This window comes from Protopterus annectens, chromosome 13.part0 (assembly GCF_019279795.1).
Source record: "Protopterus annectens isolate FY-2018-M chromosome 13.part0, PAN1.0, whole genome shotgun sequence".
In the NCBI taxonomy this organism is placed as follows: domain Eukaryota; kingdom Metazoa; phylum Chordata; order Ceratodontiformes; family Protopteridae; genus Protopterus; species Protopterus annectens.
Window position 1 is genome coordinate 192,020,383 of NC_056747.1, and position 17,175 is coordinate 192,037,557.

Below are 17,175 nucleotides of genomic sequence, written 5' to 3' on the forward strand. Positions count from 1 at the left end.
ACCTTGCCATTGAAAATGCTCTCTCATGGAGTGTAGAGTCTGGAGGAGGTTGAGAGGCCCTGTCTGGGTGAGGTTGTGAACCCCTAATTAAGGAAATGAGGTCCTCAGCAAGGCTGAGGATCTGTGAACTAGAGGAAGGCCTCTGGGAGGTAGATTTGGTAGGCAAAGCTTTTGAAAGTTTGGCAGCTTTAGCCCTTGAAAAGGCCTTAATGGACATGGAAGCAGGGGGCCTAGCTGCCCCACGTGCAGGGGTAGAAATGTCCAAAGGTATGGTGTCGGACAATTCCTGAACACTAGCTTCGGTAGGTAGTTCTGAAGCCGACTCAGCCGGGGCCTCTCGGGCCTCGGTGGTCGGAAGTATGGTTTCGGAAGAAGGAATCGCCGAGGACTCTGTTTCGGCCGAAACCAAGACACTCGCGGTAGGCCTAGCCGTGGTTTCAGCCGAAACCGCGGGCGAAAGTGTCGGTCCTTTTCCTTGCGTTTTTGACCATATGCGGTCGGAGTCTCCGGCGGCATTTTATAAGCAAAAGCGGCTCCAAAAAATTCCTCTGCAAACTCCGACCGACGTCTAAGAGTTCGTCGGTTGAAGGAGGCACAGGCTAAACAGGCCGATACGTCGTGGTCTGGGCCTAAGCAAGGAAGGCAGTAAGAATGGAAATCCTTATGAGGTATTTGTTTCCCACAAGTTAAACAATTATTTACTTTGTCTGACATCGGCTGTGGCAAGAAAGAGTCCCCAACGGGGTACTTAGCTTTTTTCGAAGCCTTCGGTAGCTGAAATCACTGGATCTGACCGACCGACCGGCACTTGCGAACAGCTTCTGCTTCGGGCACCGCGCGGCAAGAAAGACTGAGGAAAATGGCGTCGGCTGATGCTTTTATACCCCAGACGCTCTGACGTCAGGGAAAGTGTGACATCAGCCGAGGCCAGACCCAGACTTTGGAATCCGGCCGACCGAAGGGCTGCCTGAGGCAGGACAACCCATATGTTACGACTGCAGATGCATCCTTGAAGGACATCAAGGCTATTACCCACAGACAAATTTGAAACTAAACCAATTTCAGCTCCCACTCCTTTATCTCCTTCCTCCAGAAAATAAACTTGTCATCACTAAAATACCTCAACCTAGAAGAAGCAGTCCACTTCTTTAACAGTACCTTCCTCAACATCCTTAACACCCATACCCCCTCAGGAATGCCAAAGTCAGAATTAATAGCTCCTCCTGACTACAAAATAACACCAGAAACCTAATGAAAACTAGGGTTAAAGCCTGGGAACAAAGGAACCCTCAGATAGGCAATTGCTTCCTTGCACTGCGTAACAAAGTCAAAAAACAAATAAAAATAGACAAATCCTTCTACTATCATTCTACCCTAAATGCAACCCATCAACAAGTCCAAGCAATTCAGGGCCTCAATTAACTCTATCCTCCACCTAGGGAAAGTATGTACCCCCCCCCTGCCATTCATCCCTCCCTCCCTCTTCTTGCAGTATAGCTGACTCCAACAAACACTTCACCAGATCCATTCTATCCCTAACCAAACACTTCCCTACATCTGATCCACCCAACCCTAATCACCCCCCCTTCCTTCTACCTCTCCTCAGTACTCACCTCCTACATAAAAAAAACTAACAAAACTTACACCCACCAAACTAGCAGCTGATAACATCCCTGCCGAATACCTAAAAATAGGTGCAGATGCCCTAGCTTATCCCATCGCTGTATTAATCAACCGCTCTAAGGGAGTCCTATGTTCCCTCACTATGGAAAATATCCCACATCATCCCCTTTCACTGAGCTTTCCAACTACCGCCCCATTGCCATCCTTTCCCCCTGTCCAAAATACTTGAAAAATGCATCAACTCTCAAATCTCTAACTACCTCCTATCCAATAATCTCCTAGCAAACACCCAATGTGGTTCCAGACCATATCACAGTACTACTGCTTTGCTCTCCTTCACCAACACTATCCTACAACACAAACAGCCTCTTCTCCTCTGCTGTATTCCTCGACCTTTTCAAGGCATTCAACATTGTATCTCACCAACTTCTGCACTCTCCGACCTCTCCTTCTCAAAGGCAGCCACCAACTGGTTCTCTAGCTATCTACACGGCCGCCAGCAATCAGTTGTCTGGGACAATAAGTTATCACCTCGCCTCCCAGTTGCTCTTGGTGTCCAACAAGGATGAATCCTCGGCCCCCTATTATTACCCTCTTCACCAACAACCTTCATATTGCCACCCAACAAGCTTCTCTCATACAGTACGCAGATGACTCCACCCTCATCTGCTCTGCCCCCACTTTAACAGAACTCCATCTAATCACACAGGAATCTTTATCTAATATAAAAAGCTGGCTATCCAATGTCCAGTACCTACTTAATCCTAATAAGACCAAACTCAACTTCCAACCCATAAAATCTACCCTAAACTCTCCCAACTTCAATATTTTTGCCAGAGACAACACCTCCATCTCCCCACCAACCCACGCCAAACTACTTGGTATGGAGATTGACAATCTCAGGTTTGACACCCACATATCCCTTATAATAAAAAAAGTTCATAAAAAAATTGGTTCATTATATAGAAACACCCAATTCCTCACCAAAACAGCAAAAATCTCTATTGCCAACTCACAACTAATCTCCATCCTGCTCTATGCATCGCCCCATACCAACAAACCTTAAGCAGTTGGACCTAAGCAAACTTGAGGCATGCTACAATAAAACCGCTAAATATGCCACTGGAGCAGCCTACCTTAGAGAGCTAAGCTGGCTTGCACTCCCACAACTCCTACACCTGAACCAACTCTCCTTTGCACACAAACTTATAAACCACCCCACCAATATCACATCACTTCACACACTTCTCCTACCTTACCATTCCTCCAGACCCCTACGATCCAGCAACAAGAATCTTCTCCAAAATTACCCTACCCTCCTACAGACATTTCAAAACTGCCCTCAAATATCACCTAAATACTCAGTGGCTCTGCCCTCGCTCAAACCTAGACTAGACCCTCATCCCTATCCACTCCGGCTCACTCTCTCTTCCCTATCTGGACTATTCAACTTTACCTCCATAATTTGAACTCATTGTTAATAATCCATAGCTGCCAGCTCATTTACTGTGTAACACCAATTGTTTGATAATCAATTGTCTACTTTCTCATACTGTACGTTATCTCCTTTTAATGCACTTGTATGTAATTCACCTTTTAATGTATTTGTATGAATTCACTTTACTGTATTTGAAATGTATATTACATTGTGGCGCTTTTCTCCCCGGGCTTCCACTGAAAACGGACCTGTGTCCAGTCGGATTTTCCCGGTAAACAAATGAAAATAAAAAATAAATACAGCTGATAGATTTGTTTAGGAGAGAAGCAAAAAGATCACAGCAAGGCTGGCCCTATTGATGGAAAATCATTTCTGTCACTTAAGCAGACCACTAGTAAGGCAGAAGAATGGACCTGCTCAATTTGTCTATCACACTGAACTTCACAGTAATGTACACTGCTATAAGAAAGCAGTTGGAAGTGATCGCCCACTGCCAACACTGAGTGCTTCCTGACACAAGAGGTAAGATCTGGTTCCTCCTTGTTTGTTGATATACCAAACTACTGACCATGTCTGTCTGAATCGCAACTGTCCCTAAAGGGAAAGCATCCTGGAAGGCCTGCGACACTAAGAGCACTGTTCTCATCTCTAGAATATTTATAAGCACAATGGTCTCTTCAGGGGACCAAGTGCCTTGGACTGTTTTCCCCAAGAACTGCCCCCACCACTCAATCTGGGAAGAACCCATGGTCACTATGGCCTTGGTTAAGGGGAAACAAAGGCCTTGTAGAACCTGATCTGACTGAATCCATCACAAGAAGTATCTCTTGAATGCCTGAGTTATTGCTTGTGCTCACATGTGCCGGTAAAAAAATCAACCACTGTGTTGCTAGCATCCACCGAAGAATTCTCATATGAAATCTTGCTAGAGGAACTAAGATTATGGCAACTGACATTGACCCCAAGAATGGAAGGATTAACAGGGCTAACATTTTGGTACCGTCAATTATTTTCCTGTCCTGGAATCTGACAGTCTATGTTCTTGAGAGAGGAAGAGAAGCTGTCAACTGAGATCCTGTTCAAGACTGCGCTGATGAATTCCAAGGTTTGAGCTGGTTGTAACAGATACTTCTTGTAATTTATGGTTATTCCCAAATGAGAACAAATTTGAAGTACCTAATCTCTTGCTCTTGTTAGCAGATGCCTGGTCAGGATGGTAATGAGCATGTCTAGATATGGAAACGCACAGAATCCCTGCAGTCTCAAGTGAACACCCTGGGAGTTGTGGTGAGGCCAAAGGGCAGTGCGCTGACCTGACAGACTGGCTTCCAGCTGGAAGCGAAAATACCTTCTGTATTGTCTGTTTATTTTTGTGTGACAGTACGTATCCTGAATGTCTATCAAGCACATCCGGTCATCCTTGCCCAAGAAGGGTAGAATGGACTGAACTATGACCATCCAAAACTTCGACTGTCGAACTGACTTGTTCAAGGTACAGAGATCCAAAACTGGTCTCCAGTCCACTGTTTTTTTTTTTTTTTTTTTTTTGGCAGTAAAAACATTGAGTTCTGGATTCTACTTGGTCTGGTGGAACTTCTTGGATGACTTCTAGCAGCTTTTGTATTTCTAGTGCTGTTGCTTTCCTTTGACTGGGTGGAACATTGGGAATTTTGCATGCAAATGGGGGTGGAAGGGAAAAGGAGATGTACAACTTCTGGAAATGATACTCTGCACCCAAGCATCTCTTGTTATATTTTGCCAAGCTCTCTGGTGCAGGAATAGCAACTCGCAATTGCCTCCAGAGGGGGACAATTGGGCCTCCTTTCTGGAGTGTTGATAGGATCACAGAATCAATCACTGGACTCCTGGTTATGTGGGCCACCTCTGCTGCGTGGGCATAGTCCATTAAAATCCCCCGTGCCCCTAGGGGAACTATCCACGTGTACTGAAAAGGATTCTGGGATTTTCTGAACCACATTTTCCATCCACCTCGTTGATTCCTAGAAAAGGATCTTTGAGGGGTTGAAAAACATACACCCACAGCTCAGAGGGTCTTTCCATCATTTTCAAACTTGCAGTGTGTCTCCTTCACCACTGGGCCAAACAAAGAACTGTCGTCAAAGGGTGCACTGATAAATGTGGACTTGAATGGCTCTGCAAAAATCACACAAGAACATTCATTCATGTCTCCTAATGGATATGCCTGAACCCACTTGTCCTTGAAGCACCTTTAGCTGTAGGAGAGAAGCCTCATGGACAAATCTGAAATGGATTGGAGGGTAGCCAGCTGAGAGATCACAAATGACTGAGCCTTAACAGTAATGGTCCTGGAAAGGGATTTTGAAAGCTCCTTGATCAAGTCTTTTGTAAGCTTGTAAAATGTACCAAAAAGTTCTGCAACCTAAGGGCAAAGGTCATGGACGCATATGCACTCTTCCCAAATCAGTCGATTGCCCTAGACACCCTGTTAGGGGGATGAACATATTAACTTTCTTCAGCAAGTTCCTTCCTGGTGGCCACTGCCATCACCATGGCCATCCATGGCCACCCCCTTACTCTAGAAGTCCTTCCTGAAAGCTGCAGGCAGAATCCAATCTGGTGTCTCAGGGATTTGCTCAACTGAGTCAAGTTCCTTCTATGCCCACCTAGAGACCAAATCAATGAGCTCAACAGCAGGTGGAGTAACTCGGGAGGTAGATGGGCCAGCTCCAAAATCCTCCAGAAATACTGATTCCTCAGGTGAAGGGTTGTTGGAGGACCAACAACCTCTCTGCTTAATCTCAAGGATGTTACCAAATGAGACATCTTTCTGAGGTGATCATGGGGACCCTTTTTCCCTCATCGAAATCAGTATCCTCAGTGACCAACTCTTGCAGAGAGTCTAAATGCCTCCTTTTGTACTTCCTCTTCCTAGGGACTTCCTCAGTGGGATGCTCCACTGAAGTGTCGGAAGAGATTATAAATCCCTGTTAGGTGGGATGACAACCTTGAGCTGGCTGTCCTTGTGGTGTACAATGAAGTGGCTCTAAGTGCAGACACATCTGGGAACCAGTTTGGAGATTCAAGGTGTATGGATCCATCTGTCTTGTTGGAGCAGAGAACACACTCTTCACCACCTCAAAGGCAGATCGCAACGAAGAGAAGGACGCAGAAGCAGGTTTCTGGACCACTGCCTCCCCCTGCCTCAAGAGCCATCTCCCCCCAGGAGGAAGTCTGAGCCAAAATATGTACTGCTGAAGCTCTTCAGGGGTAGAGATGGGTCTGGAAACCTCAGAGTTGACTCCAGCACCTCAGATCTGACAAGGCAGCTTTGGCTTAGAGAGTCATCCAGATCCAAACATGTCGGAGCCAGTACACAGTGAAAGTTTTGGATCCCAAGATAAAGGTATCTTTAAATTTGAGCCAGACGAACCCTGAAGGTTCGGATCCAGGGACTCAAGCAATTGAATGGATCAGAGGAAGAGCAAGTAGTGGTGTGGTAGATGGGGAAATTCTCCAGGTGCAACTAACACTAGATAAGACTGCAATCCAAACTGTAGCTTGCTACAGATCCCCCACCATGCCCCAAGATTCTCACTACACCTTTCTAAACATACTGGAAAATATTAAGATACAACCAAACACCCTAATACTGAGTGATTTCAACTACCCTGCCATTAACTGGGAAAACTACTCGTGTACCAACACCTTTGCCCAACGGTTCTTGGAATTCATAAATTCCAACCCCCTGGATCAACTAATCCTTAGTCCTACCAGGGGCTTCAATATCTTGGTCATTACCAATATGGGAAATAGATGCTCCACACCTATGGTCACACTCTCGGTCGGGTCTGACCATAAGCTAATCACCCTTGACATCCACATCCCACCCCCCAGTAAGGAAACCTCCCTAAAAAACTTCTCCAAAGCCAGCTTCATGCTCCTCAAGTCAGAAGTGAAACCAAGACACCCATGCAGACAAGAACTGAAAGTTCGACTGCTGAATCCTACACTAAGGCACTGTACGAGCACATCTACTCGTGCATGAATTGTGCCATTCCCAATAGAACCAAGGCGCTCTCCTCCAAAACGGAAGCCAATCTGGTGGTCCTCTTGCCATAAACAAACTTTACAACAAAAGGAAGAAACTGTTGCAGAAAAGACGAAAATCCCAGGATGCAAAATTCCTTACCAGCCTCGGTACAAAGCTGAGATCCCTCATAAAATCCTCCAAAGCTAGTTACGAAAATAAAATTGCCAAAGATTCCTAAGACAACCACAAGGCATTCTATAGCTATGTCAAGAATCTAAATTGCAGTGCTCAGATCTGCTCTGAACTACAACAGAATGCTATTAAATATACTGATCTCGAGGATGTTGCCAATATCCTGGCAGATCGATTTAGTGCCAACTTCACCCCCTAAAAAGTCCATCTCAATACCAAAAGATTGCCAAATTCCAGTAATAACGCCACACAAGTAAAAAATGCACTTTCCAAAGCTAAGAATACAGCATCCATGGGACCAGATGACATCCCAGGCAGTGTACTATATAAACTACAAAATGAAGTGGCACCTCATCCAAGTGTCATGTTTAATCATAGCCTCACCTCAGGCTTCGTGCCCACTGAGTGGCGCACAGCTACAGTTATCCCACTCCACAAATGGGGATCCACCTTGGATCCTGGGAACTACCGCCCCATCAGTTTGACCAGCCTGATCTGCAAGGCCATGGAACTTATAAACCGACATTGGCAACCTTCAAACACTGGACACCACGCAGTTTGGGTTCGTGAAGGGCCGATCTTGTCTCCTGAACCTGACTGACTTCTGCGAATCAGTCTCCAGAGCCTTGGACAAGGGTAAGGTGGTCCACACAGCCTATCTGGACCTCGCCAAGGCCTTAAGACCCCACCCCCCCACTCTGGAATCATAAATAAACTTACCAAGCTGGGCATTAATCTCTACGTCACTCAATGGGTTGCCAACTGGCTTACTGACAGAACCCACGCTGTAAAAGTAGCAGACTCCAAATCCAGCTCCAGACAAGTGGAGTACCTCAGGGTTCAGTCCTGGGACCGCTCGTTCGGCATCTACTTCTCTAAAGTACAGGCCAACACTAAGGGGACTCTGACCAACAAAGTCGCAGATGACTACAAACTGGGAGCCATTTTTGAATCCCCAAATGATGTGGATATTCTACAAAAGGGGCCTTACAGAAACAGATGCTTGGTGCTAGAGCCATGGGCTCTAGCTCAATGCCAAGAAATGTACAGTTATCCCCTTTGAGAAAAAACATGCACCTATGAATTACCACATAGGTGGCAGTACACTAAACACCAAAAGTGTGATAAGAGACTTGGGGACACAGGTGGACAGTCACCTTTGATAACCACATTGCCACAAAAGTCAGGAAATCCTGTGGCACACCATCACTAAGGGCTTTTCATCCAGAAAAAAGGTTATTGTCCCACTGTAGTCATCCCTCATTAGACCCATTATAGAATACAATGCCCCGTTTGGTATGTACCTCTCAAGACATCTGCAACCAGAAAGGCCGCAGAAATGCCTCACTAAAAGAATCACAGGCCTAAAGCAGATGCCCCAAGCTGACAGTCTAAAAAAACTCCACCTACACTCTGTCGCATATCGTCTACTCAGAGGTGATCTCTGCTTAACATACACGGGCATGTCAAACCCAGAGCTGTTGGACATGCTACACTTAAAGAAATCCCAATCCCTCAGACGCGCACGCTCTAGGGATCAAAACCTTTGTCATCACAATGAACAAAACATGGTGGAAGAATAGGTTCCTGACCCAGAGACTCCCCAGACTCTGGAACAGACTGCCGATACAAGTCAAGCAAAGTGCTGCCTCTTTCGCCCTCTTTAAAAGGAACCTTGATGATTGGATGGGAGACAGGAAATTCACCCCGGGGACCACGTCAGTCGCCCTGCTATACAGGGGTCCAGGGAAGTAAATACTGTGGGAAGAAATAGCCAGGGAATTGTTATGGCTAGGCTTGTATAGGCCCCTAGGGCCGATAGCCTAGTACCAAGCCTATGGGACCTATGGATATGCTTCCTGACCCAAAAGGGTAGAAGCTGTAAGAAAAGAAAGTTGTGTAAACACTTACCATAATCATAGATGCCCTTCTCTTCCATGTTGCAGTATTCTACTAGTGGGTTTACCCTTCTTCCGATCAGCTTGTCTGGCCAGGTTTCCAAAGCTTTTCCAGTCCTTCTTAGTGCGTTGGACATCTGACGTGGAGGCAGGTACATGGGCTATAAAGGTGATGTCTGCATGCACCAGCCCTCAGAACCTAATTAAAGCCCTAGACGGAGCCAGTCCAGAGGGACAAAGCCTGCCCCTGAGCCAGGTAGAGCAAGTGCAAGGTTAAGAAGGGGGATGGTTGGATGGAAAGAATACTACAACATGGAAGAGAAGGACATCTATGGTTATGGCAGGTTTTTACAGAACCTTCCTATGTCCTTCTATTCCAATGTTGCAGTATTCTACTAGTGGGTGAATACCAAAGCTCACTAAGGGTTGTGGGGTGGCCTGGTAGAGGATGCCAGGAATCCATGCAGGTTAGCCCTGGCAAAAACTGCCCTGGCTCTGGAAATACGGTCCAGTTTGTAGTGTCTGGTGAAGGTGTGCACAAAGGACCAAATGGGTGCTTCCAGAATGGAGTGGGTGTCTAGGCCTTTGAAAAAGGCCCCAGAAGAGGCCATAATTCTTGTGGAGTGGGTCCTGACATTGCCTGAAAGTGTCTTCCATGGTGTGTGTAACAGAAGAGATAGCCTTGGCAATCAAGGCTAAAATGGTTTGTTTTTCCACCGCTTTCCTTAGAGCCTTGGGGTGGAAGGAGACAAACAGTTGGTCTGATTTGCAGAAATGTTTAGTTTTATGCAAAGAGAATCCAAGTTGTCTGTAGACATCCAGGGAATGAAGTACGGTCTCACTACCTCCCTGTGGGTTAGGGAAGAAAGTAGGTAGACTGATAGCCTGATTCAACTGATAGTCTGATTCAAGAAAAGGTCGTTGACCACCTTGGGGGTGAAGGGTTTATACTTAGGGTGACCCTGTCTATGGAAAACCAGGAAAGGTGGAGTAGCCATAAGGGCTTGAAGTTCTGAGACCCTCCTGGCTGATGTCAAAGCTACTAGCAGGACGGTTTTCCGCGTGCAAAATTTTAGCATGGTCTTGTCAGCAGGTTCAAAGGGTAATAACGGGAGTTTTTCTACCACATAATTAAGATCCCAGGGAGGAGGGGATGGTTTCCTGGGAGGTCTTAGGTGCAGAACCCCCTTCAGAGAGAGTCTGGCAGGTAATCTGGATGCCAGCGGAGGGTCCATAGGCAGGCAGAAATTGCAGACAGGTGTGCTTTTAAAGAGGAGTATGACAAAACTGTCTTCAGGAGTTCATACAGGTAAGGACAGAATCAGAGGCAAGTCGCTGTCCAGTGGCTGTCTGTCTGTCTTTTATGACACCAGAAGGAAAATCTTTTCCATTTGGAGAGGTAAGATTTTCTTGTGTTGGGTTTCCTGGCTGCCTGCAGGACTGAAAGCACATCCTCATTGTACAGGTGTCTGAAGGGAATCAGAATCCTATCTGCCACAGGGAGAGGTGCAGAGACTGGCACTGTGGTTGCATGTGTCCCCTTGTGCTGTGTGAGTAGGTCCACTGGGGGGGGGGGGTAACGTGTGGGGATTGCCCATGGACAAATGAAGTAGAGGGAACCAGTGCTGACTTAGCCAACAGGGAGTCACCAGCAAGTTTTTGGCGAGTCCTGCTGAATTTTCAGTAGGGCCCTCTGTATCAAAGGGAAGGGGGAGTAAGACATACAGGAACTTCCCCTTCCATGACACTGATAAAGCATCTATTTGCAAGGTCTTCGGGTTGTGAGTTTTGGAGCAGTAGCTCTGGAGTTGCCCGTTTATGGAGAAGGCGAACAGGTCTATCAGAGGAATACCCCACTTGTGGACCAGATCTAGGAACACATCTCTTGACAGCATCCATTTATGTCTAGCAGTCAGAAATCGTTCTACTTTGTGAATCTGCCCGAGAGCTGTGCTGGGACGGGATGTAGGCTGCCTGGAGGGAGATTTCTTGAGAGATAGCCAGATCCCATACCTGTACAGATAGTCTGCATAGGAGGTAGGACTTTGTCCCTCCTTGCTTGTTAAGGTACCATATCACTGTGGTGTTGTCTGTGAAGATTTTTAGGAGGCCCTGCTGCAGATAAGGTTGGAAGGCCTGCAGCACTAGGAGTACTGCTGTCATTTTCCTGATACTGATGTGCATTTGTCTGTCCACAAACTTTGCACTGTCCTTGGACCCAGAATTGCCCCCAGCCCACGTCTGAGGTTTCTGTGTGCATTATCTGGGAAGGGGTGGGCATTTGCAGGGGCATGCCCGGAATCTGGCAACTTGGGCAAGCCACCATTTTAATTCTTGGTGAAGACAAGGGGAGGAGTGGAACCCTGAACTCTAGAGGATGTGAGTGTTGGGTCCACACTGAGTGAAGGTACCAATGAAATTTTCTCATGTGTAACCTTGCTAGGGGCAACATGGGGTTAGTAGCTGCCATATACCCCAGAAGTCTTAGGAATTCCCTCAAAGTCAGGGCTGATGAATGGAGGGCGGATTGAAAGTGATGGGAGAGGGACACCACTTTTTCCTCCAGGAGAGAGGCTATGCTTGTGCCCGTCCTGATTCGGCATCCCAGAAAGAGAATGTCCCATGTAGGATGGAAATGGGACGTCAGGTAATTTATCAGGAACCCTAGAGACTGCAGCAGGAGCAAGAGGTCCTTGCTGTGAACAAGGAAGGCCTGTGTCAGCTGCTTGAATAAGTAGGTTGTCTAGGTGTGGGAATATTTGTATTCTCCTTGTCCTGCAGTTGGCAATGATTGGGGCTAGGCACTTTGTGAATACCCTTGGGGTGATGGAGAGCCCAAAGGGCAATGGACAGAACTGAAAGTGAGAGGAGCCTGCTATGAATCTGAGATACTTCCTGGAGGTAGGCTTTATGGGCATGTGAAGATAAGCCTCCTTTATGACCAGGGTTACCATGAAGGCCTGAGGGAGAATTAGGGGAAAGAGAGTGGGTAAGGTGAGAATCCTGAAAGAGGGAACCTTTAAGAGGTTGAGGCAGGAGAGATCTAGGATGGGCCTCCATGGTCCTTCCTTTCTGGGCACCAGAAAGATTCCTGAACAGAAACCTTTCCCTCGAGCAAGGGGGGGGGGGGACAGACGGACTGATTCTATGGTGCCTTGCAGTACCAGGTTTAAGACCTGATGTAGGAGGAACCGTTGGGATGCGGGAGGGAACTGGATAGGCCAGTCTTGGATGAGGAGTGATCCAAGTCAAAGTATCTATCCTTCAGGATGGACAAGACCCATCTGACTGTTACTAGGGACCAGGCAGGGAAGACAGACAGAGTGATGGGTGGACAAGGTGGTGTTGGTAGGAAGTGGTGGAAGGAAAGGTGGCAGACACTGTCTGCCCTGTTTGGAAAGGAAGGCCTCTGGCCAAAGGCCTGAAGAGTCCTTGGCAGGGCAGTTTGTTTCCTAGGAGGCCTTCTGGACCTATAAATTATGTCTTAGTTGGGAAGATCCTCTGGAACTTTGGGAGTGGAGAGACAAGGAGGTGTTGGAGATCTTCAAGCTATTTCCCTTTTTGCTGGAGACTCTTGAAAAGATCAGCCGCCTTAGCACCAAAGAGGGCCGAATGGTCCAAGGTGGCATCCAGGAGCTTGGCTCTGAAGTCATCAGTGAGTGGCTGCAGACGTAGCCAGGAATCTCTTCTTCGTAAGGATGCTAATGCAGCTAACCTGGATGAGGCCAGAGCTGCATCGTATGCGCACCTAAGGGAGTGCTTTTTCACGTGAGAGACAAGCCCAAGAAAGGAAGAAAAGGATGCTTTAGCAGCACAGTCAGGAATGTCATTAATCTCTTTGGAGGCTTTGCCCAGAAGAACCAGAGAGTACTTGGCCATGTGAGACTGGTAATTGGTTGCCCTAAAAGCTAGGGTAGCAGAAGTATAAATCTTTTTTCCCCACCTCTCCATGGCTTTGCTGTCCTTATCTGCCAGCAGGACAGTGGTAGTAGGGAGTAGTTTGGATGCCCTGTCAGTCGAAATGGAGATAGTGGCAGGGTCTGCTGGGGGGCACTTGAGAAGGAATTTGAGTCAGGGACCCTGTATAATCTGTCTGCCCTTTGAGGAGCAGGTGGTTGGGGATATGGATTAATGGATGCTGCAGCAAATGCATCCAGGAAGGCAGGTTGGACAGGTGGGACAGGTGACAGATTAGGTGACTCCATCTGAATCAGATCATAAAATATTTTTTGTGCTTCAGACATCTCTGAGCATTCCCACTTAAAGTCTTCTCTCATCAGATTAACAGTGTCCCCAACAGTAAGGTCTTCCACTGGGGAATCAAGCTCAGCAGATGCCTCTTCAGGGGATCCATAACCCAAGGGGGAATGAAATCTGGGAAAAGTAGGAGAGGGAGTCCTCAGAGGAATCGGACAGTTCCTGCTCTGCAGGCTGGCTCACACTCCTTTCAGATATTGAAGGCCTAGGGCTGAGAAGAGGTGGAGCCGCAAGTGTGAACTCAGAGGAAGGCCTGAAAGCCAAGAAAGCATTCTAGAGACTCTGGCTGAAGGCCTGCCAGCCGGGTAAGGCCTCTTGGTGCCAGAGAACTATATCTGGTCTTTTGCTTTTTCTTAGACTGCCTAGCCGGCGTCTGGCTGGTGGTAGGCCTTGAAGGAATCATTGGAATGGCGGAGGCTGGATCCAAAGTGCCCAAAGGTACTGGTTCCCCCACAGCGTCTATAGCAGGCGCCGGAACATCTTCCCCGGTGCATTATGGGTAAGGGAGGAACTCAAAAGCTTTTTGGTGGACATGAGCTTAAGTAATGGCCGAGCTGGATCTGAGCATCGGATTCGAACAGTTTAGGACAGAACGAAAACTAACACGAGATCACTAATGTTGAATGGCTTTTTACGGAATCCAAAATCTTGTCTTTTTTTGGTTTTAACAGCACTGACTGACCCTTATTAACCACAAGGGATATTTCACTTACGCAAGATTCTTGTCCACAGCAAAGGTAACTTATGCTGGATGTATGCTGACCCATTACAATGCAGTTTAGTTTACTAATTCCCAAAATATCAATGTTTATTCTTGTCATCTCATCTTTAATCAAAGTTTACTCAGGTTCATAGTTCTTACGTTTCATGATCCAGGTGTGTATAGTTTACTGTGTCGTTGGATTTTTCTACAACCTCTGAGCAACTCAACAAATATTCAAACTCTTGGCTTGAATCAAAGCAAATCAGACAAACTACTACTTTAGGACCTCAGCTCTTCCCCATGTTGTATGCTGGATACCATCAATCTTTGGGTTCTCATTCTTGGGTGTCATTTCAATACATCTCCAATTAATTTTGTTCGCAGAGGGTTTGCTTGGGAAAAACAGAATGGGATGCATTTACCTTCATCCAATGCTTGCCCAGCAGTTCTGGAACTGGCTTAATCTGTTCCCTGGAAAACAGAGACATCGGACTGGACCACAGAGTACTTGGGAAGGATGTTTTTGGCAAGGTGACGCATGCCACTTCCTGAAAACTTAACCAGCTTGCTCCTCCTGTGTCACTTTCCTTATTTAAATGCCTTCTTGTTCCTAACCTACTGGTGTTTAAGTCTGACATCTTTATTAAAGGCAAAGTTTCAAAGACAAGTTATGGTCAACATCTTTGTGAAGGGAGAATGAAAAATAAACTCTAGAAAATCTGTACTTTTTCCACCAGTTTCTTGAAAGTGGCTTGTATTGGGGTCCCAAACAAGAAACACTGTTGAACAGCATTCAGCAATTCACCTTTAACATATACTGGAATGACTGGATTTCTTAGCCATGCATGCCTCCTTAAGACGGATCCTGTAACAGCTACCACAGAAGATAAATTAACCACTTAATGGTACAGAGGTAGCATTGTTGCCTCACAGCAAGAGGTTCTCCTGTTCGATTCTCGGCTGGAGTGCCTTATGTGGAGTCTGCATGTCTTCCCCATGGTCGAGTGGTCTCCGGAAGACATGCGTGAATGGACGTGCCTTTGCTGAAGGTTGGGCGTCGGGCTGGCAACTCGGCACAATAAACAAAAAATCTACTGCCAATCATTAGCGGACCGGAGTTCCGCTGTGGTGACCCCTAACTGAGAAAAGCCGAAAAGACAAAACATCCACTCAAGCATGCAGCACCTAATCTTCTGATCTGTATGGGGAAAGTCTAGAAATCTGCAACTAAGTATTCATGCTTAACTGTACATGACAACTGAATGATGGAAATTTCTGCAACACCCAACATTACAAATCAATTATGCTGTAAATCACTTTCAACAAGCCGACAGTACTCTACCTCATAACTGGGTGACCAAAGATTTTCCCTTTCCTTAAAGCTAGGTGACATGGATTTAGCATAAACAAATTAGGTGTGGGAGGGGGCATTCTCTAGGCTTGCCCCTGTCAAAAATTAATTCTTGTTCACTGAAATGCTGAAGTAGTTTTCCATACCAGACATTCACAGTACTGAAACCTGAAGAAACTATTTGGACAGTCAACATGCATCACTTAATTTACCTGGTTAAGTTCCCTGCCTGAGGACTCAAATTGACATTTGGCTACAGGCATTTAACAATTAACCCCCCTAAAAATGTGCAGCCAATAGACTTTCCCCCATGTCTGTCCAGGATTCTACTTTCCCTGTCAAACTGAAGTGAGCTGACCCTGTCTGATGTCTGCAGAGTCCTGAAAGTCAAGTCAGGTGAACATCTGCTCCCAGTTAGAAAATCTACTACAACAAAGCTATACAAACATCTACAAGTTTTAAAGAAACATGCTCGGCTGTGAATATCTCAAGAGGAAACACCAAATATTTAAAAACAGTGTAGACAACCTTCAAAGTCCAATTACCAGTTACCAGCTGAGAAGAAATCAAACCGGTATGAAATAATCTGCCTTTTACATGAATCACACAGTGATATTTGGATAGCAACATTACTGAAGACACTATCCTTATGCCTAGTGACCACTGAAAGCAAGGGAAAAAAAGTTGGATAATCATTGGAAGTCTTCCTTAAATCTGCACATGCACACATGAACACGTGCACACACAAACAGGTCTGTCAGAATGGCTTCAAAAAACACTTACCTTACAGGAAAATTATGATCTGGATTTATCCGTTCTAAAAGGTTGTAGAGCTGTAACAAATAATGGAATGCAGTTACTCATCATAAATCTACAGAGTGTGGGCAAGCTACATGATTTAAAAAAAAAATCACAATTTTGCATTCACTGGGTTTACAGTTGATTTTTTTTGTTTGTTTTACTAAGGTTAACAACTCTGCAAAAAAATATTAACCAATCTGTATCCATACAGTGGCCTGAATAAAAATAAATGCTTGGCAAATGGCCACAGAAGTGCAGATCATGCATAAAATAGATGTCTCAACAGAAAAAGTACAGTTAAGTGTACACATACCATAAATGTAGACATTAAGAGTGTATTTCACTGTTGCAGTCCTGACTTGTGGGATTTCCTGTTGTGGAGGCCCTTGGCCAGCCCGACTACTAGAGTAAAAATCTCTCCCCTCCTAAGACTGGCATATGTCCTATCCTGACTTCACATGTTTGGGTTAAAAGGGAGCCAGTTGATGCTATGACATCAGTTTTTTCTTACCCACTAGAAGGTAGGAGCCCACAGGATGAATCATAAGCAAGGGTGAAAGGTAGAAAAAAGAGCAATGCAGGGGAAAAAAAACAGCGAATCCTCTGGTTAGTGAAGATAAAAGCTGACTACTACTGCAGGCAAAGAAGTAAAGACAGAACAGACTGCACACTACCATCGACATTTATGGTAAGTGAACACAACTGTATCATGTTCTTAGTGTTTCACTGTTGCGGTCCTGACTTGTGGGATGATTCCCAAAGCTGAGATGAGTGGAAGGAAGATAATGGGAAAGAGAGGATGCCCTGAAGGATGGCAGTGGCAAAACCTGCTCTAGACTTGCTGAAGGCTGTTTAATAGTATTTGGTAAAGGTATGCATAGATGATCACTTAACAGCTTT

The 17,175-nt window shown here is 45.9% G+C and overlaps 1 protein-coding gene across 1 annotated transcript in view; it reads right to left on the reverse strand.

Annotated features, from left to right (window-relative positions):
- The window catches only part of MAU2 (MAU2 sister chromatid cohesion factor), a 2,634,229-nt gene that overhangs the window by 633,225 nt on the left and 1,983,829 nt on the right, over window positions 1–17,175 (reverse strand). Inside the window, exon 14 of the mRNA XM_044090765.1 lies at window positions 16,258–16,307. Within this exon, the coding sequence (XP_043946700.1) occupies window positions 16,258–16,307 (50 nt within the window). The remainder of the gene's footprint in view (window positions 1–16,257; window positions 16,308–17,175) is intronic.